General features: G+C 45.6%; 1 protein-coding gene across 1 annotated transcript in view; it reads left to right on the top strand.

Moving 5' to 3' along the window:
- The window catches only part of LOC112074676 (vacuolar protein sorting-associated protein 18 homolog), a 37,148-nt gene that overhangs the window by 12,460 nt on the left and 1,856 nt on the right, over positions 1–22,832 (top strand). The window contains 6 exon segments of the mRNA XM_024141799.2: positions 15,262–15,544; positions 15,778–16,023; positions 19,387–19,521; positions 19,750–19,977; positions 20,260–20,400; positions 22,381–22,590. Of these exon segments, the coding sequence (XP_023997567.1) occupies positions 15,262–15,544; positions 15,778–16,023; positions 19,387–19,521; positions 19,750–19,977; positions 20,260–20,400; positions 22,381–22,590 (1,243 nt within the window).

Here is a 22,832-nt window from a genome sequence, read left to right as displayed (position 1 = left end):
CTAGATAAGAATTTGATTTTATAAAGGGTTTAAGTTTTCCTCTTTGTATGTTGTTCCCAGGATTGACCTTGCCAAGCCGGACCGCCCAACCAGGTAGAACTGGGAGGAAGGAGACAGCAGATTGCACACAAGGCTCCTGGACCCCACAGGTTAAGAACCAGAGAGCTCTTGTCCTGGACCCCACAGGGTAGAACCAGAGACTCTTTTGGAACCCCACAGGTAAGAACCAGAGAGTTCTTTCCTAGGACCCCACCAGGTGAGAACAGGAAGCTCTTTCTGGACCCCCCCACAGGTTGAGAACATGGGGTCTACCTGGACCCACGGTGAACCAGGGAAGCTCTTTCTGGACCCCACAGGTGGGAACCAGGGAGCTCTTTCTGGACCCCACAGGTGAGAACAAGGAGCTCTACCTGGACCCCACAGGTGAGAAACCAGGGGATTCTCTTTCCCTGGCCCCACAGGTGAGAAACCAGGGGGAGCTCTTTCTGGACCGCATCCCACAGGTGAGAACCAGGGAGCTCTACCTGACCCCACAGGTGAGAACGGGACTCTTCTGACGCCCACAGGTGAGAACCAGGAGCTCTTTCTGGACCCCACAGGTGAGAACCAGGAGCTCATACCTGGACCCCACAGGTGAGAACCAGGAGCTCTTTCTGGACCCCACAGGTGAGAAACCAGGGAGCCTCTACCTGGACCCCAACAGGTGAGAACCAGGAGCTTACTGCACCCACAGGTGAGAACCAAGGGAGCTCTTCCTGGACCCCAAGGTGAAACCTGCACAGTATTCCCAGGCAGTAGCAACAGCGCGACTTTTAATCAGAGAAAGCATTTGCCAAACCACAAATACACCTGAATGGATTTCTGCAATAAATACTGTATGTAAATATCAGGGAGTCCTTCTCTACATTATGTAAACTTTACTTTCCTATTGATCAAACAACATGAACAAAGAGGCTGTCTCTACTCTCTGTCTCTCTCTCTGTTCTCTTCTCTCGCTATGTTCTCTCTCTTCCTCGTCTCTCTCCTCTCTGTCCTCTCTCTGTCTCTCTCTCTGTCTCTCTCTCTTCTCGTTCTCTCTCTCTCTCTGCCTCTCTTACTTCTCTCAAAGCTTTCTCTGTACTCGGCCTCTGGCAATGATGAATCAACACTCAGGGTGGGGACAGACAGCCCATCTCAGCGGTGGGGGTGGATCACACCTATCTCAGGGGTGGGGGGGCAGAGTTTTTCTCAAACCGGCCTGTACCCCACTCGCAGTAGCCGCGCCTGGATCCCACAGCTTACTCCTCTGCGCTGGACGCCACAGTTACCCGGTTCTCTTCTCTGGACGCAGTACCCGGCCTGGACCCACATAGGCTCCCGGCCTACGCCACGTAGCCCGGCCTGGACCCACCAGTAGCCCGGCCTGGACCCCACAGTAACCTCCGTCTGGGACCCCACTAGCAAGCCCGGCCTGGGACGCCACAGTAGCCCGGCCTGACCCCACAGTAACCGCCCTGGACGCCACAGTAGCCCGGCCTGGACCCACAGTTTAGCCCGGCCTTGGACCCCACAGTAACCTGGCCTTGGTCCCCTCAAAGAAACCCGGCCTGGACCCCACAGTAACCCGGCCTGGACCCACAGTAACCTGGCCTGGATCCCATCATACATCCTCGCGCCTGGACTGCCACTGCTTAACCCCGTGCCTGGACCCATCAGACCGGCCTGGACGCCCTCGTAACCGGCCTGGACCCCACAGTAACCCGGCCTGGACCCCACAGTAAACCCGGCCTGGACCCACAGTAACCCGGCTTGGGACCCCACAGTACCCGGCCTGGGACCCACTAGCTTAACCCGGCCTTGGACCCCACAGAGTCAAGCATCAGCAAAGCAGAGTTCCGCTCCTTTCTGTGTTGTGCGTGTTGTGTGTGTGTGTGCTCGCCCACCTGTCCGTTGAGGTGCATATACTCGCTTTGCGTCTGTCGGGAGGAGAGTTAGAATGTGGAAACTGAGTCACACGATGGAGATGGGTTGTGAAACTGAGTCTTAGTCTGGGTTGTAGTCCCACAACTGAATGGTGGGGGGATGAAATAAATTAGAGAGAGAGAGACATCTGAGATGACCCGAGACTCCCCCAGAGAGAGAAGACAGACTGCGATGGAGTGACAGAGAGTCGACATAGACCAATGCTCTTGCAGTCACGAACATTATGAATCCTCTTTTCTAGAATACAATAGATTATTCTGATAAGCCCATAACAATCTAGTACCTTCAGCCCACCCATGTCACCGGTGGGAGAGTTCACCACTACAGCACATGATCAAAATACAACCACATCAACACCTTATAAGTAAGCACTAGCCTAATATATTAGAAACCAGTACCTGCACTCACTGAGCAGCAAGTCCACTTGATGTCAGTCAGTGACGTAGATGAATCCGTTCCCCTCATCCTATGCGGATAATCCCCTTGGGCTCAAGGACCCTGAGCTGGGGTGTATAAGGTGATCTTCACTGTACCCACTACTTAAACGGAAAACTCCTGAAAGCTGGGCAGAAGCTCCTTATTAGTAGCAGACATAGGCACTTATAGCCTTGTTCACAAGACATATTAAAAAAGGTTCATAATAGGTTATAACAAGTTTTATTAAGTACCTCATTAGGCTTCTGACAAAGTATGGACTATATAGGAATTAAGTCACATTTCCTACATCCGCCCTGTTGTTTTTACATAAGCTGTACAGAACCTGTTTCTGTGAGCAGACTGGAAGCTGAAGCCTTGCTGCCTCGGACCCCTCCGCCACACACGGACTCTACGACAACTGGATCTCAGATCCTGTGCTTTCCTCTCTTCGTCTCTCCTCTGGTTCGGCTGCTATGCTACTTGCTCTGACTTTTCAGATCTCCGACCTCGGTTCTCACACTCTAACAGCATACTGGAGTCGCGTGGCCTCCCATTCCTTCCTCCACGCGAATTAACCTGTGCTTTCATAACATACATTACTCAGCTTAACTAAATGATTGGTTTGCAAACGGTACTTTTTTCCAAAACGATGCGAAAGCTTTGTTAACCCCAAAGCTTTTTCAGGCTGGGATACGTTCGCTCACCCGGAAGTGACGTTGTCAATCCCATTCTTCCCACCGGGATTGATTCCCGTTGAATTTGTACATACTATGTCTGTTCTCTGCTACTGTCTCTACTAGTCTCGTTCTTCTCTCTCTCTGCGTCTCCTAGTTCATACTCTCTCTGTACATAACTACTACATCTGTCCTTCTCATCATGTCATACTCTCTTTGCTCCTCCCTTTAGTATGTACAACAGCATGTCTGGCTAGTTGCTAAATAATAGAATTCTTGTAAGACCTAATTGCAGTGAAGTACCCCAGTACGAATCGTGGTATACCTACTGTAGCGCTCTTGTTACATAATCATACAACTAGGAAGACAGGTAAATTAGAGAGTGAAGCAAGGACATCAAAACTTATGGCACAAACCTCTCACATACGAAACCTATTCTATTGGTATAATGCCTTCTCCGCCCCTCCCAGCTCTCGAAAGCAATAGAGGTATAAAAACAAAATCAAAAAGTAGATCACATCATCGCTGAAGGTGAAATGTAGTGGAACAGGCCGTGGCCGGTAAATTACGTTGCAGCCCAATGCTAACGGCCACCCTTGGTGATCAGCTTGCGCTGCATGGCCTGCTCCAACCACAGCGTCTTATGATCCCACCATGACTGATGAAATTGCCTTGCCCTCACCATTGCCACAAAAATCAATGCTATACAGAACTAGCAGTCGTTGTTTAACACTAACAAGAGCTATGCCCTTACTTCTCATGGACTCAAACAATCAGTCGGCTGTTCACGCTTCAAGCATAAAAGCTGCCTATGCCCGAAAAGTGATATAATCCATACCTCCTCGGGTGCGAAAGATCAAAGAGTAACGTTCTCTGTCGGACCTGTACAACTGCACGTTTATTTTCAGCAAAATCATTATATAACATTGTGTAAATATATTTTGTACCATGACAATATACAATCATTTCACACAACCCCTGAGACATAAACATGAAAACAATTTCCACAGACATGTGAGCTAATGTAACCCGAAAAATTGAATAAGTGTGTCCTTAACAAAATTGTGTGGGGTCCCAAATTTCCAAAAAACCCTACGTCACGACTTTGGTTGTGGTCCACACAGCCTCGCGCCGCATAGAAAAGGTACTAGCAGGGCCAATCTGCCTCCTCATGGAAACTGTACCCAGATGCCCAGTGTCTCCTTGCTGTGAGACATGAATAATCCACCCCACTCTTCCAACAACCCACAGCGCACACCGCAAGCCTGCTGATAAATTATCGGAGGGGACTGGCCCTAGTCCCATCGACCTCAGACTCCAACACCGGATCCCAGCTGTGTGCTGCGAATACGGGACTTCTGGAGTATCACACGCGGCTCTGCTGGCCATGCCGGCGAGAACAGTCACTGACATTTTCCTTCTCTTGCAAGGACTAGTCCACACACAGAACCCGCCAGCACCAAGTGACGCTACCTACGCTCAGGTGGTAACGCTGCGATTCCTTCTGACGATAAACGCGGAATCCGACCATCTACCACTGCCTGTCACGACAGCCACAACCAAAGCTAAAACTCGTCAGTCCGAAGAGCACAATTTTGCCCACGTCTGTTCTGATGCCTCCAAGCGACCGTTTGGGTTTGTGCCCATACCGATTGATGTTGTTGCCGGTTGAGTGTTGGGAGTGCACCTCGCTACAACAGCGCTCCCTACAACCGCCCTCAGCGCAGCTCTCAAAGCCCTATTGCCAGCAGTCTGGCATCTGCTGGAGGCAAGACCTTAGTAAGCGTTCCTGGTGTTACACATCGAGGCAGTTGGTTCGTGTGCACATCCTTACCTTCCGCAACGATCCGTCCATCGTTACGGATTAAGTACCGATTAACACTGTGCAGGTCGTAGCTACATGGTGGTCTGACCACTGCGAGGATGATACAGTGTCACTCCGGTGTCCCCCCTGAATACCGCGCTTGTCGTTAGCGTCCTCACGAGTACGCGGCCATCCGCAAATTATTGGAAACCGCTGGCCACATTCTGCTACGATCCCTCAAGCCTCCTTGCAGCATGCCTTACGTGCACATTCAAGCCAGATAGAGCAGGCGCAGAACCCTGGACCATTCTTTCTTTTGGTGTTTCAGAGTCAAGTAAGTCAAAGGGCCTCTTTTTGAGTGCTGCCTAAGTTTTCATAAAACTGATTAGACCTCCCATATTGAACTGCCTACCGTCACTGTAAGCTCGCTAGTGTCCTAAACCACACCCGACCACGTTCACACAAGGTGCATGTCTCAATTAAATTTATAGGTATACAATTGAAACAAAAGCATGGAAATAAACCAAGCTTTTAATACCAAATTATAAGACAATGAAGATCTGCTGAACAGTGTGGAAGATATGAAGATTATGTGCTTTTAAAAGACCAAGGTGCCTGCACCATAAAGAGACGTTTCTTTATTTTGTATGCTTAAGTTGTACATAGGCTTGCTAGGCTCTAACCCAAATGACGCCTTCTGCATCATCTACTCGTTAGCCACTGGAGAAAGGAACACCGTACTTCTATAGTTAGTCAGGTCGACTACATCCACGGCTCCAAAGACAATGACAATCCTAACCCAGGCATGTTAAGACTATGTAAGCTAATCTTCATGCGCTGTGGTTTATCTTGCGCTCAACATAAACATATATGATACCGCTAAAGCCGTATGTTAGTTCATCGGAGTATTGCACGCTGACTTGGACCACTTGCCCCTTTGCTTGTTTGAAGTGATATTGCAATCATTTACCCGAGTGGCCTGTAACAAAAGTTAAACATATAAAACGAAATTAGGCTAGTAATTTGTTGTTAACTCAAAGGATATTGATGTACATTTTACAACTGGAAAAAAACCTAGTTGCATTCCCTGCGAAGGTGACTGGTGACGAATACCAAGGCACAGGATTGTGAGTTACAACCTGATAACAATATTTGTTGCACTCAACGGAAGAGAAGGTAATGTGACCAAACAATACACAACAGTTTACTATATATATAAAGTAAATACTATTATATACTAATATATATATATACGGATAACATACATACATTACACTACAGTTGAAGTCAGACATTAATACATTACCCAGCCTTGGCCTATAATAGCAGTTTATCCTTCTTTTCTTAATTTGATTTGTCTTCTTTTTTCTTTACCACCCTCAAATACCTGAGCATTCTAACTCCAGTAAAAACACTTTCCCCTGCAATTATCCAGTTAGGTTCACCACTCTTATCTATTAGAATGTGAAGTCTGACCATAAGATAGTAGAGGAGAATGATTTATTCTCTAGATTGTCCAATTACTCTTCATCCACATCCCTATTGTGGTCAGAAGTATGTAAACATTAGACTAACAGTATAGTACTGTACGCATGCGATTATATTTTAGTTAACTTGGTTCAAACATTTCTGGTTCGCCATTCCACAAAAGCTTCCCACATTAAGTAGGCGTGAATTTTTGGCGCCATTCCTTCTGACAGAGCTGGTGTTAACTGAGTGCAGAAGTTTGAGCCCTCCTTGCTCGCACAACACTTAATTCCAGTTGGCTGCTCCACAAATATTTCTATAGGATTGAGGTCAGGGCTTGTGATGGCCCACTCCAATACCTTGCTGTGTTGGTCAACTTAAGACCATTTTCGCCACACTTTGAGAAGTATGTCTGGTTATTGTCCATTTAGGAAGACCCATCTTTGCCGACGAACGCATTTAACTTCCGACTAGATGTCTTTGAGATGTTAGCTTCAATAATATATAGCGCCCACATAATTTTCCCGTGCCTCATGATGTCCAGCTATTTTAGTGAAGATACACCTAGATCTCCCCTGAGCACCAAGGCACCCCCGACAACGATGATGAACTGCCACCCAGGTGGCTTCACAGAATGGAGGTGGTTGTTCTTCGGACTTGCCAAGCCAAATCCGCCCTTTTCCTCCAAGAAAACATAACGCATGGTCATTTGCTTGGCCAACAGTTCTATTTTTAGTTTCAGGTCAGCCCAGAGGACATTTCTCAAACAGTAGAATCTTTTTCCCCACTGATGCAGTGCAATACTGGTTAGTCTGTCGTTTTTATGAGCGCGGTTTGGCAGATGGCTATCTTCCTTGAACTGAGCGGCCTTTCAGGTTATGTCGATATAGGACTCGTTGTTACTGTGGATGATAGATACTTCTATTGTACCTAAAATCCTCCAGCCATTCTCACAAGTCCTTTGCTGTTGTTCTGGATTGATTTGACTACTATTATCAACAGACACCTTCATCAGGATTCAAGATAGGCTACGACTGACAGTAAACCTACCTAACCAATCTATCTGTGAGGTGGTCTGTTTTGACCATAGCGTTTACTTGTCAACGTCGTAACCTCTATAAATTATTGCAACAAGCACCTTCACAGAATAGGATTTACTGTCACAGTTCATACCTCTATCTGTTAGAAAGGTGTCTGTTTGAAAATAGAGGTTTAAACAGACGGACCCAGCATAAACCATGGATCTGTGGAAAGTGAATCTGTGAAAATAAGATGCTTAGACAATCTGTGAAAACAATCGTAAATAAACAAACAAACTAGATGAAGGGCAGACCTTAAATCCCAAAGACCAGGAAAGAGGGTTTAACTATCTTGTGTTAATTGCTGTTTAACTACGAATGAGTGTTACATCTCTCACCGCAATACTTAAAATAACTCTGGTCTTCGCTCCCTCTCCTTCCCTGCAGAGGGTCTTCACCTAAACCACGGGGATTTTTCCCTCCTCAAATTATCCAGTACAAACAGTGTATAACTCTAGGTCTACCCCTGCTCCTAATCCTAGCAGGCCTCTCACCTCCTGGTGATCTTCTCTCCAAGTATCCATTTATTAAACTCGTAGGTCTCCCCTCTCCTTCCACATGCAGGTGCTCACCTGGTGATTTCTCTCGAAAAAAGTACCAGTATAACTCTGGTCTCCCCTCTACTTCCCTGCAGGATCCACCTGGTGATTTCTCTCAGTACCAGTTGTAACTCTCGTCTCCCCATCTTCCTTCTCCCTGCTCAGGGTCTCACCTGGAAGTGATTTCCTCTCAGGTTAAACCAGTTCATAAAACTCTGTCCTCCCCTCTCCTTGCCCTGCAGGGTCCACCTGGGTGATTTCTCTGGCAAGTACCAGTCATATAAACTCTGTCGTCTCCCCTCTCCTTCCCTGCAGGTGAGTCTCACCTGGTGATTTCTCTCAGTACCAGTTGACAGTGTCTTGTATCTGAACAGGAACACCCAGAAGAGTGAGGTCTCTGTCTCCGCTGGAGAGGACACCTCATAGAGAGTGTAGGCTGGAACAAGCTATTAAAAGAGGACAGAGCCAAAACACTGGGCCCATCCTAGTGGGAAACCAGCCAGGGAATCTCTTCGAGGCTTGAGATCTCTGCTTCAGAGGAAGCTTGTTTTAACACCAACCCCGGACCAGTACTTTCAAACAGATCAGTTAAGGTAGGATCTACTATAAAACTAAGACATTATACTCGTATATTCTTCAATGTACAAAACTACCAGTCAAAAAAGTTGGGACACGCCTTTACTCATTCCAGGCGATTATTCTTTATTTTTTACTAATTTTTCTACATTGATAGTAATAGATAAGTTGAAAAACAATCGAAACTATGAAATAACAAACATTTGGAATCAATTATGTAAAGTAACCAAAAAGGATTAAACAAATCCAAAACATAAAAATTTTTTTAAATATTTGAGATTCTTCAAAAGTTAAGCCAAAAACCCATTGCTGATGACAGCTTTTGCAACACTTCTTTGGCATTCTCTTCAAAACAAGCACTAATCAATGAGAGTAGTCACCTGTGAAACCATTTCAATTAACAGGTGTGCCTTGTTAAAAAGTTATTTGTGGAATTTCTTCCCTTCCTATAAGCGTTTTGAACCAATCAGTTGTGTTGTGACAAGAAGCGGGTGGTATACAGAAGATGGGCCGTATTTTGTATATTATGGCAAAAGCGAACAGCACAAATAAACAAAGATAAACAACAGTCCATTACATACTGATCAATCAAATCCAGTCGGCAAAAACATCAAGCGCGATGATGAAACTGCCTCTCATTGGAGGACCGCCACAGTTAAGGAAGACCCCCTGAAAGTTAACCTCTACTCAGAGGATAAGTTCATTTTAAAATTAGCATCCGAAAGGTGGCGCCAGTGGTCTAGAGGCACTGCATCGCATGCTAGCTGTGCCACCAAGAGATTCTGGGTTTCTCGCGCCCAAGAAGCTCTGTTTAGACAGCTGGCCACGACCGGGGGTCCGTGGGCGCGACGCACAATTGGCTCTAGCGGTCGTCCGGGTTAGGGAGGGTTGGCCGGTAGGGAGTATCTATGACCCATCGCGCACCACGAGCTTCCTGTGGCGAGCCGGGCGCAGTGCGTGCTAACACAGTGTCGCCAAGGGTGTACGGTGTTTCCTCCAACACAATGGTGCCAAAGCTGGCTTCCGGGGTTGGCATGCGCGCAATGTGTTTAAGAAAAGCATGCGTCTTGGGTTGGGTGTGTTTCGGAGGACGCATGGCTTCGACCTTCGTTCTTCCCAGAGCCCGTAAACAGGAGTTGTAGCCGAAAATGAGACAATGATATGTAATTAACTAAACAATTGATTTACCACGAAATTGGGGAGGAAAAAAGGGCAAAAAAAAAAATAATAATATATATAAATCGCATAACCACATCACCCGACCTCAAAAACCCAATTGAGATGGTGGATGAGTTTGGGAACGCGGAAGTGAAGTTGGAAAACAGCATAAGTATGCAACCGCAAATAGATGCTCAGCATATTTGGGAAGTACTTCAAGAGACTGTTGCGAATAGCATCCAGCGTGACACCTTCATGAGGCTGGTTGAGAAATGCAAAAGCTGTCATCAAAATACTTTGAAGAATCTAACTATTTGATTTGTTTTACACTTTTTTTTGGTGGGGGTGGGTTACTAAAACATGATTCCGTATGTGTTATTCCATAGTTTTAAGATGTCTTTTCACTACTATTCTTACAATGTAAGAAAAACACCTATGCATAAGTAGGTGTATCAAACGATTGACTGGGTTACTGTATATTCAGAAATTATACAACATTAGCCAAAACTTAAATGGCTGTTTAATAATAAAACTGTATCCTTTTATTTATTTTTGAATTTGAACCAGGTGCGGAAAGCTAAAATGGTAATCAAAACCTATTTGAAAATTTCAAATACGAATCAATCGTGCGGTAGATGGTTACACTCCTTCGTTGCGAACGAATACATCCGCTGCCTGAAATCTTTTGTTAACAGCAAAATTTCGGCATATCGTAGTTATGAAGTACGTTGCAAACCAATCCTTTTATTATGCTGAAAAGTAATGTATGTTTATTGAAAACACAGGTTCATTCCCTTGGAGGAGGATGCGGAGCCCGCTCCAGTATGCATGGTATAAAAGACGTGAACGAGGTCCGAAGAGTTTCATAAAAGTCGTCATCATCGCCACCACCAGGAACGCGTCTGTTCCAGTTAACGTAGGTACTGGTGTGGCGAGGGTCCGAGCAGCAAGGGCTTCAGTCCATCTTCTCACAGAATCAGGTCTGTTTAAAACAGCCTTTTAAAACAACAGGCGCCGTGTAGAGAAATTGGGACTCTATTTCCCTATATAGTCCCACTACTTTTGGTCAAAGAGGCCTATAGGTATTTATAACTTGTATATAACCGTATATGAACCTTTTTTAATAGTCTTGTGACAAGGCTTTATATGTGCTCATGTCTGCTTACTACTAGGACTTCTGCCCAGCTTTATCAGGAGTTTCCGTTATAATATGGGCTCTACAGTGAGATCACCTTCTACACCTCCCAAGCTCAGGTCCTGCCCCAAGGCCTTCGCATGGGATGATGGGTAACGGAGTAATCTAAAACTAACGGTCAGCTGGACTACATTCAAGCTGGACTCGCTGCTCAGTGATGTGCAGGTACTGTTTTTCTAAATATATTTAGGCTAGTTTGTACTTTAATGTATTGATGTGTTGAATATTTTGATCATGTGCTGTAAAGATGGTGAACTCACCCACAAAAAGGTGAACAATGGTGGCTGAAGGTCTATTTGTTTACTGGGCTTTGCAGAATAATTCTAGTTGTATCTCTAGAAAATTCATAAAAATTTCTGCCTGCCCACTTTTGTTCTCTGTCTCTCTGTCTCTCTCTTCTGGATTTCTCTCTCTCTGCTTCTCTCTCTCTGGTTACTCTCTCTCTCTCTTTAATTTATTTCATCCCCCCCATTCAGGTGTGGGACTACACCCCAGACATTAGACTTCAGTAAAATTCAGACAAGCCCATCTCCAATCGTGTTGACTCAGTTCCACATTCTACTCCTACCTCCCAGACCGCGTCAAAAGCCATCTGCCACCCTCAACGGACAGGTGTGGGCGAGCACACAACAAAAACAACACAAACGGGCACACACAGGACAGACTGAAACTCATGCCTTTGCTGCAATGCTTGCTCATTGTGGGTCCAGGCCGGTTTACTGTGGGTCCCAGGCCGGGTTACTGTGGGGTCCAGGCCGGGTTTCTGTGCGGAGGTCCAGGCCGGGTATACCTGTGGGGACCAGGCCGTGGGTTACTTGTAGGGGTCCAGGCCGGGTATTACTGTGGAAGGTCCAGCCGCGTGTTACTGTGGGGTCCAGGCCGGGTTACTGGGTCCAGGCAAGGGTTACTGTGGGGTCCCAGGCCGGGGTTTACTGTGGGGTCCAGCCGACGGTTACTGTTGGGTCCAGGGCGGAAGTTACTGTGGGTCCAGGGCCGGAGTTTACTGGTGAGGGTTCCAGGCCGGGCTACTGTGTGAAGGGTCCAGGCGGGCCTACATGTGGCGTCCCAGGTCCTGGGTTACTGTGGGTCCAGGCCGGGCTACTCTGTATGGCGTCCAGGGCCGGGCTACTAGTGGGGTCCAGGCCGGGAGTTACTGTGGGTCCAGGCCCGGGCTACTGTGTGGGTCCAGCCGGGACTACTGTGGCGTCCAGGGCCGGGCTACTGTGTGCGTCCAGGCCGGGGCTACTGTGTCGTCCAGGCCGGGTTACTGTGGCGTCCAGGCCGGGTACAATGATGGGCGTCCAGCCGGGTACTGTGGGGTACCAGGCCGGTACTTCCCACCTTTGCGCTTCCCCCCCACCCTGAGATGGGCTGTCGTCCCCCCCCACACCCCTGAGATGGGCTAATCTGTCCCCCGCCCCACCTAGATGGCGTCTGTCCGCCCTAGTGTTGATTCATCATTCAGAGGCCGTAGAGGAAGCTAGATTTGGAGCACATCATATAATTGAACAGTTACATTTCAACACCATGTCTGTTCATATCAGTACTTTTATATATATTTACCGTTTTCTCGCAGTTATTTTAACCCCTGAAAAAGGAGTGGTTTCGGGCGGTAATTCTGGTACATTTCGTTAAGCGGGTTTCCGCCATTCAACCCTAGCATAAACACACAGTCTTTAGGACAGCTGCTGATTTTGTATTTGTCCAAAATGACACCCTATTTCCTATGTAGTGCACTTCTTTTGACTAGGCCCCTTTATGAATTACATCATTTGATGATGATGTATGTATGTATGTATGTGATTGATGATGTCTGTATGTATGTATGATATTGATTGATTGAAATGTATGTCTGTATTGATTGATGTATAGTCTGGATTGATTGATGGTATGTCTGTAGTGATTGATGTATGTAATTGATTATGTATGTATTGATTGATTGTTATGTATTGATTTATGTATGTATTGATTGATGTATGTATTGATTGATGGATTGATTTGATTGATGTATGTCTGTATTGATTTTGTACAAGGGGAGAACAAGTATTTGATACACTGCCGATTTGCAGGTTTTCCTACTTACAAGCCATGTAGAGGTCTTGTAATTTATAATAGGTACACTTCAACTATGAGAGACGGAATCTAAAACAAAAATCCAGAAAATCACATTGTATGATTTTTAAGTAATTAATTTGCATTTTTATTGCAAGACATAAGTATTGATCACCTTCCCACCAGTAAGAATTCCGGCTCTCACAGACCTGTTTAGTTTTTCTTTAAGAAGCCCTCCTGTTCTCCACTCATTACCTGTATTAACTGACCTGTTTGAACTCGTTACTGTATAAAAGACACCTGTCCACACACTCAATCAAACAGACTCCAACCTCTCCACAAATGGCCAAGACCAGAGAGCTGTGTAAGGACATCAGGGATAATAATTGTAGACCTGCACAAGGCTGGGATGGGCCTCAGGACAATAGGCAAGCAGCTTGGTTGAGAAGGCAACAACTGTTGGCGCAATTATTAGAAAATGGAAGAAAGTTCAAGATGACGGTCAATCATCCTCGGTCTGGGGCTCCATGCAAGATCTCTACCTCGTGGGGCATCAAGTTGTGTAGAAAGGTGAGGGATCAGCCCAGAACACACGGCAGGAACTGGTCAATGACCTGAAGTAGAGCTGGACCACAGTCTCAAAGAAAACCATTAGTAACACACTATGCCTCATGGATTAAATACTGCAGCGCACGCAAGGTCCCGCTGCTCAAGCCAGGGCATGTCCAGGCCCGTCTGAAGTTTGCCAATGACCATCTGGATGATCCAGAGGAAGAATGGGAGAAGGTCATGTGGTGCTGATGAGACAAAAAATTGAGCTTTTTGGTCTAAACTCCACTCGACGTGTTTGGAGAAGAAGAAGGATGAGTACAACCCAAGAACACGATCCCAACCGTGAAGCATGGAGGTGGAACAATCCATTCTTTGGGGATGCTTTTCTGCAAAGGGGACAGGACGACTTGCCACCGTATTGGGGAGGATGGATGGGGCCATGTATTGCGAGATCTTGGCCAACAACCTCCTTCCCTCAGTAAGAGCATTGAAGATGGGTCGTGGCTGGGTCTTCCAGCATGACAACGACCCGAAACACACAGCCAGGGAAACTAAGGAGTGGCTCCGTAAGAAGCATCTCAAGGGTCTGGAGTGGCCTAGCCAGTCTCCAGACCTGAACCCAATAGAAAATCTTTGGAGGGCGCTGAAAGTCCGTATTGCCAGCGACAGCCCCGAAACCTGAAGGATCTGGAGAAGGTCTGTATGGAGGAGTGGGACAAAATCCCTGCTGCAGTGTGTGCAAACCTGGTCAAGAACTCCAGGAAAACGTATGATCTCTGTAATTGCAAACAAAGGTTTGTTACCAAATATTTAGTTCTGCTTTTCTGATGTATCAAATACTTATGTCATGCAATAAAATGCAAATTAATTACTTAAAAATCATACAATGTGATTTTCTGGATTTTTGTTTTAGATTCCGTGTCTCACAGTTGAAGTGTACCTATGATAAATATTACGACCTCTACCATGCTTTGTAAGTAGGAAAACCTGCAAAATCGGCAGTGTATCAAATACTTGTTCTCCCCACTGTATGTATGTATTGATTGATGTATGTATGTATTGATTGATGTTCTGTATTGATTGATGGATTGATTTGATGATGTATTGTCTGTATTGATAGAGGTATGTATTGATTGACAGGTGGTGTACGAGGACGTGTTTCCTGATAAGTTCGCACTCTGAAGAAGATGATTAAAGGACCCAGCAGGAGCCTGGTGTGGATCTACACTGAGAAGGCCGTCTTTAGGTTCGTTTTACATTTTAGTATTTCGTTTTTTTTTGTCAATTTAGCAGATGCTCAGAGAGACTTACAATCTGTGCAATCAACTAGGATCAGTAGAACAACCACGTCACAGCCGTTATTACTTGGAATCAGACTAGATCAGCCGTTATCTGTGGAATTCAGTACTTTAAGATCTGCCGTTGCCCGTTGCTAGTTAAACCCTGTTCAGCCGTATGTTGTGGAATCAGGACTAGATCAGTCGTTATCTGTGGAATCAGACTAGATCTGCCGTTGCTCGTTTAAACTCTGTTCAGCTGTTATCTGTGGAATCAAGATAGATCTGCCGTTGCTAGTTAAACCCTGTTAGCCGCTATCTGTGGAATCAGACTAGATCTGCCGTTGCTAGTTAAACCCTGTTCAGCCGTTATCTGTGGAATCAGACTAGATCTGCCGTTGCTAGTTAAACCCTGTTCAGCCGCTATCTGTGGAATCAGTGCTAGAAAGAAAAGAGACGAGAATGTGAAAGACAATTACAACAGTCAGGTTTTTCCTCTCTCAATCCAGATACCACATCCAGAGAGAAGCCAGGGATGTGTGGCAGATGTACATGAGCATGAACAAGTTTGACCTGGCTAAGGAGTACTGCCGGGACCGGCCAGAGTGCATGGACATAGTCCTGGCTAAGGAGGCAGAACACTGCTTCCAGGACAAACGTTACCTGGAGAGCGCTAAGTGTTACGCCCTGACCCAGAACTACTTTGAGGAGATTGCGTTGAAGTTCATCGAGGCGAAACAGGAAGAAGCTCTGAAAGAGTTCCTTCTGAAGAAACTCAACAACCTGAAGCAGGTAGGATGTTTTTTGGTGACTTAGTAGGTCCAAAATGGCACCCTCTGGGTCCTGGTCAAAAGTAGTGCACTACATAGGGAATAGGCTCCCATTTGAGGCAAAGATGTATTTTGTTGTGTGATCTGGGGTAACTTGTAAGTAAACTCTCTTTTGTATAATTAGTTTTTAACTATTTTGTAGGGACTATATTTTTGATCATGTTACCCCTAAGTTTGATTGATGAATTGAAACAGAGTGAGAAGACCCAGATCACCTTACTGGTCACCTGGCTGACGGAGCTCTACCTGAACCACCTGGGGCTTCTAGAATCAGACGAGGGGAAACATGAGGTGTTCCAGGAGACGCGTGATGAGTTCCGGAAGTTCCTCAGTAGTTCCAAACACAAAGAGTGTCTCTATAACAACCGTACGACCATCTATGACCTGCTGGCTAGCCACGGCAACGTGGACGACATGGTCTACTTCTCTGTCGTCATGCAGGTATCTTATGATGCTATTTATCCAGGGTGAGGGTCAATTCTATTTCAAGCTCTTCAACACCTGCTTCTCTGAACGTCCAGTCACTCCATTGGATCCACTTCTCTGGTTCTGGTCCTTCATTTCCAGGAGTGTAGCGCCCACCTGGGTGATGCCACGGCTGCTGAAAAGTGAAACGAAAAGCCACCACATCTTGTCAGTGGTTAGGAGCATTCCCTGAACAGTCCCTGACCTCCCTCTGCTACCTACACAGAATGCAGTCCTTGGTGTAATACTTCCGAACAGATTAAACAAAAAGCCACATTATTTGAATCCGAAGAGCCAGCTAGCTAGCTAACAAGTCTAAATACTTTTCATCATGATTCATCAACTCTGAGAGTCAAGACCATAGGATATGGTGATCTAAGCCTAGAGCAGCCAAAATCACCCAAAAAGTATTACAAAATGCAACAAAAAACCACTTTAAAAAAGATATGAACAATATTTACAAAGCTCACCTAGGCTACCATGGCAACCACGGAACCAAATTCCCAATTCCACATTTTTCTAATTGAAGAGAATTGGAATTTCATTGTATTTCCTGAATTGACTGGAATTKAAATAGAATTGACCCCTTAACCTGCTATTCATTCATGGTATTGTATTGTGGTACTTATTGCTGCTCTCTTTTGGTTGTCTCTAACAGTGTTCATTTTGTCAATAACTATGATGATAAATACTCAGCTGCGACCTATTTTCTTCCTGTTTAAAACTATGGCGAAAACGAGTCGAAATGCCCCGCGGGAAAAAAACGATTAACTACTACAAATGGCTTTTCATTTTAGTCTACAAAAATTTGACAAGACGAGAATTCCACATGAGACTAATGGACATTTAATTTGATATGAAGCTCCTTTTCATGCATGCAGAATATTGTCTTTCTTTCAGTTGCGCCGTCTGAGCTGATCTGCCGGCTCTCCCACACAGCTCCCAGGCGGTCACTTCAGTCACTCTCCCACACAGCTCCCAGGCGGTCACTCTCCCACACAGCTCCCAGGAGGTCACTTCAGTCACTCTCCCACACAGCTCCCAGGAGGTCACTCTCCCACACAGCTCCCAGGAGGTCACTTCAGTCACTCTCCCACACAGCTCCCAACCCAGCGGTCACTTCAGTCACTCTCCACACAGCTCCCAGGCGGTCACTTCAGTCACTCTCCCACACAGCTCCCCAGGCGGTCACTTCAGTCACTCTCCCACACAGCTCCCAGCGGTCACTTCGGTCACTCTCCCACACAGCTCCCAGGCGGTCACTTCAGTCACTCTCCCACACAGCTCCCAGGCGGTCACTTCGGTCACTCTCCCACACAGCTCCCAGGCGGTCACTTCGGTCACTCTCCCACACAGCTCCCAGCGGTCACTTCAGTCACTCTCCCAACACAGCTCCCAGGGCAGTCCTCTCCCACACAGCTCCCAGCGGTCACTCTCCACAGCTCCAGGAGGTCACTTCAGTCACTCTCCCACACAGTTCCAGGGCGCGTCACTCAGTCACTCGTCAATCTTTGGAACTGATTTGAATCCAGAACACCGGACTTGTCACTGCTTCAACTAGAAACAATGTTTACTCTGTCTTTCATGTAGGCTATTTTTGATTTGATCACAAAAAAAAACAACTATATTTCCCATGTGCACTGTAATTCATTAATCTGTGTTCAAATGTATTGATCACATGCACCGAATACAACTGGTGTAGACTTTACAGTGAAATGCTGGCTTAGAAAAATAAAATAGTAAGTAACACGCGGAATACAATAAATACACAAGAATGGAGCTGATATACAGGATACAGTACCAGATCAATGTGGAGCTATATACAGGGAGTACCAGTACCAGATCAATGTGGAGCTATACAGGGAGTACCAGTAATCAGATCAATGTGGAGCTATATACAGGGAGTACCAGGATCAATGTGGAGCTATATACAGGGAGTACCAGATCAATGTGGAGCTATAATACAGGGAGACCAGTACCAGATCAATGTGGAGCTATATACAGGGAGTACCAGATACCAGATCAATGTGGAGCTATATACAGGGAGTACACATCAGATCAATGTGGAGCTATATACAGGGAGTACCAGACAATGTGGATATATACAGGGAGTACCAGATCAATGTGGAGCTATATACAGGAGTACCAGTACCAGATCAAGTGAGCAATATCGGAAGACCAGATCAATGTGGAGCTATATACAGGGAGTAGTACCAGATCAATGTGGAGCTATATACAGGGAGTACCAGTACCAGATCAATGTGGAGCTATATACGGGAGTACCAGTACCAGATCAATGTGGAGCTATATACAGGAAAGATACAGTATCAGATCAATGTGGAGCTATATACAGGGAGTACCAGATCAATGTGGATATATACAGGGAGTACCAGATCAATGTGGAGCTATATACAGGACAAGTACCAGATCAATGTGGAGCTATATACAGGAGGACCAGTAATCAATGTGGAGCTATATACAGGGAGTACCAGTACCAGATCAATGTGGAGCTATATACAGGAAGTACCAGTACCAGATCAATGTGGAGCTATATACAGGAAGTACCAGATCAATGTGTAGAGAGAGGTATGATGTATTTTAGGTGTATATACACTACATTAGCAAAAGTATGTGGACACCTGCTCGTCTAACATCTCATTCCAAAATCATGGGCGTTAATATGGAGTTGGTCCCCTCTTTTGCTGCTATAACAGCCTCCCCTCTTCTGGGAAGGCTTTCCACTAGATGTTGGAACATTGCTGTGATGACTTGCTTCCATTCAGCCACAAGTGCATTAGTGAGGTCGAGCACCGCTGTTGTGCGATTAGGCCTGGCTCGCAGTCGGCGTTCCAATTCATCCCAAAGGTGAAAAACAGCCTTTTGAACCTGTAGCCAAAGCTCTATAGCCTTTATGGTTAATTATGGCTGGCATTGGTTACAATCTGCCACGATATCATTGTTACCGGCTAAGGGATAGTAGGCCTAGTTGGACAAGGCTATCTGAATGTGCACATGATGGAAGTTAGAGGTAGCCTCAATTTTCATTATTAGGTCACTAATATGGCTGTGACTAAAACCAGACAAATTATCCATAGTTTTATGTCGACTGATAATAACTAAAACTAACAAAGGATGAAATTACTAAAATGTGACCTAAAAACTACAAAAGTTATTTTAAGACTAAGACTAAACTAGGTGCTCAAATTAACACCAGCCTCCTAATGTTACGGACATTTTATGTCACTTTTTTATTTTCTGTTTTGTATACAGAATGTCTTTTATCTGTTGCTGTTTTGACATTTTCTGGGATTTAAGAAAGAGTCTATCTTCTCTCTCTAGGACTATGAGAGGGTGATCTCTCACCACTGTCAGCATGATGACTATAGCGCCGCCCTGGAGGTGCTCTCTAAGCACTGCGACGAGAAGCTCTTCTATAAGTTCTCCCCAATCCTCATGCAACACATACCTAAGAAGGTGATACAAAGATTTTTTTAACCGTTTGCAATGAAATGTTTTGTTGTTATTATTATTGTCTTGGTGTATTCAAGTACAATGCAATTCAGTTTGACATACCATACTTTATCTTCAATTTTCATGGAAAATCATGGCACTTAAACTGCAGATTTGTTTATCCGTGAATAATTAATTGAAATTGAATGAATTAATCAACAATAAATATACCTTTTTTAATAACCGTAAAAGGTGGTGGATGCCTGGATCCAGATGGGTAGCAGGCTGGAGCCTAAGAAGCTGATCCCGGCCCTGGTCAACTACAGTCAGATGGGTTCGACACAACAGATCAACGAGACCATCCGTTACATGGAGTTCTGTGTCTACCAGCTCACTGTGACAGAAGAGGCCATACACAACTACCTGCTGTCCCTCTACGCCAAGTACAAACCTGATAGTCTCTTGTGGTACCTGGAACAGGTAGGTTCAAGGCTGGGACCGGCCCAAATGGCACCTTCTTCCCTATATACCACCTTACTTTTCACCAAGGACACGCAGACTAAATGTCTTGATAATTGTGGAATTGACTTTTTTTCTCTCATAATGACATGTTTATATTTTATTCTAGTTTACTCTTAAGTGTCCTTGGGTATCTTGAAAGTAAATCAAATATAATATTACAATGTATTATTATTATTATTATTTTTATTCATACACAAATATATATTATTAATAAATCAAATGTGTTGTTATTATTGACAGGCTGGGACCCACTTGTCAGACATCCACTATGATTTAAAGTACGCCCTGAGGCTGTGTGCTGAACATGGTTACCTCCAGGCCTGTGTCCTGGTCTATAAGATCCTGGAGCTGTATGAGGAAGCTGTCGATCTGGCCCTACAAGTGAGTGTCTTGGCTAGTTTTGATGAATTTGTGGCTAACTGTTGATCGTTTGATATTAACAGGATATTGCAAGAATAAGAATGTGCAAATAGTGGGCTACACCATCAATATATACAGACATTATCACAATATATACACAGAGGTTATCACAATATATACACAGAGGTTATCACAATATATACACAGAGGTTATCACAATATATACACAGAGGTTATCTCAATATACACTACCGTTCAAAAGTTTGGGGTCACTTAGAAATCTCCATGTTTTTGAAAGAAAAAATAAATAAATTGTCCATTAAACTAACATCAAATTGATCAGAAATACAGTGTAGACATTGATAACAACATTGTTGTTCAGGGTCCTGTTGGTTCCAGACTTCGTACATTGGTACCGCTTGCCGTGCGGTAGCAGAGAGAACAGTCTATGACTTGGGTGGCTGGAGTCTTTTTTAGGGCTTTCCTCTGACACCGCCTGGTATAGAGGTCCTGGATGGCAGGAAGCTTGGCGCCAATGATGTACTGGGCAGTACACACTACCCTCTGTAACGCCTTACTGTCGGAGCCCAAGCAGTTGCCATACCAAGCGGTGATGCAACCAGTCAAGATGCTCTCAATCTTGCTTTTTGTATAACTTTTTGAGGATCTGAGGACCCATGCCAAATCTTTTCAGCCTTCTGAAGGGAAAGAGGCATCTTCGTGCCCTGTTCACGACTGTGTTGGTGTGTGTGTGGACCATGATAGATCCTGAGTGATGTGCACACTGAGGAACTTGAAGCTCTCGATCCGCTCCACTACAGCCACGTCGACGTGAAGGGGGGTGTGCTCTGCCCTCCGTTTCCTGTAGTCCACGGTCAGCACCTTTGTCTTACTGACGTTGAGTGAGAGGTTGTTGTTGTCCTGGCACGACACTGCTAGGTATCTGACCACCTCCCTATAGGCTGTCTCATCATCGTCGGTCATCAGGCCTACCACCGCCATGTYGTTAGCAAACTTAATGATGGTGTTGGAGTTGTGTTTGGCCATGCAGTCATGGGTGAACAGGGAGTACAGGAGGTGACTAAGCAAACACCCCTGAGGGGCCCCAGTGTTGAGGACCGGCGTGGCAGATGTTGTTGCCTACCCTCACCACCTGGGGGCGGCCCGTCAGGAAGTCCAGGTTCCAGTTGCAGAGGGAGGTGTTTAGTCCCAGGGTTCTTAGCTTTGTGGGCACTATGGTGTTGAACGCTGAGCTGTAGTCAATGAACAGCATTGTCACAAAGGTTTTGCTCTTGTTCAGGTGGGAAAGTGCAGTGTGGATCTGTTGGGGCGGTGAATTGGACTGTGTCCATGGTGTCTGGGATGATGATGTTGATGTGAGCCATTACCAGCCTTTCAAAGCATTCCATTGCTACAGTTTTGAGTGCTACAGGGTGATAGTCATTTAGACAGGTTACCTTGGCGTTCTTGGGGACAGGGACTATGGTGGTCTGCTTGAAACATATAGGATTTACAGACTGGGTCAGGGAGAGATTGAAAACATCAGTGAAGACACTTTCCAGCTGGTCAGCTCATGCTCTGAGAATGTGTCCTGGTAATCTGTCTGGCCCCGTGGCCTTGTGAATGTTAACCTGTTGATTGGTCTTACTCACATCTGCTACAGAGAGTGTGATCACACAGTCGTCTGGAACAGCTGGTGCTCTCATGCATGGTTCAGTGCATAGAAGGCATTTTGCTCATCTGGTAGGCTCGCTTCACTGGGCAGCTCATGGCTGGGTGTCCTTTTGTAATCCGTGATAGTATGCAAGCCCTGCCACATCCAACGACCGTCAGAGCCGGTGTAGTAGGATTCGACCTGAGTTCTCGATTCAAGCTTGGCCTGTTTGATGGTTTGTCGTAGAGCGTAGCGGGATTTCTTATAAGCATCTGGATTAGTGTCCCGCTCCTTGAAAMCCCTTCCTCAAGCGGCTGGTGCTTCTCCTGTGCTGTTTGTCCTTCCAGGTGGATGTGGACCTGGCCAAGACGTGCGCTGACCTGCCTGAGGATGATGAGGAGTTGAGGAAGAAGTTGTGGCTGAAGATCGCCCGTCACGTGGTGCAAGAGGAGAAGGATGTGAAGAAGGCCATGAACTGTCTGTCCAGCTGTAACCTGCTCAAGATCGAAGACATACTGCCCTTCTTCCCAGACTTCGTCACCATAGACCACTTTAAGGTAATACTGTCATCAAATATTTAGGATCTAAACAAATAAACAAACACACGAGACAGTATTTGAGGTGCACTTAATTTACCTTGGAGCTTGCACTTTTGGGGACTATTCTATTGTTTCCATTGTACCAGCCAAACCAAATGTTTGTAAGGATGTAATCTTGGCACCCGAACCAAATCTCAGCTTCTAGTAAGTATTTGACATGTATTTGTGTTTTTATGTCCCTCCACACCACCCCCCCCCCC

The sequence above is a fragment of the Salvelinus sp. IW2-2015 genome, unplaced genomic scaffold, assembly GCF_002910315.2.
Source record: "Salvelinus sp. IW2-2015 unplaced genomic scaffold, ASM291031v2 Un_scaffold2754, whole genome shotgun sequence".
NCBI classification, from domain to species: Eukaryota; Metazoa; Chordata; class Actinopteri; order Salmoniformes; family Salmonidae; genus Salvelinus; species Salvelinus sp. IW2-2015.
This window is presented reverse-complemented; position numbering and strand designations above follow the sequence as displayed.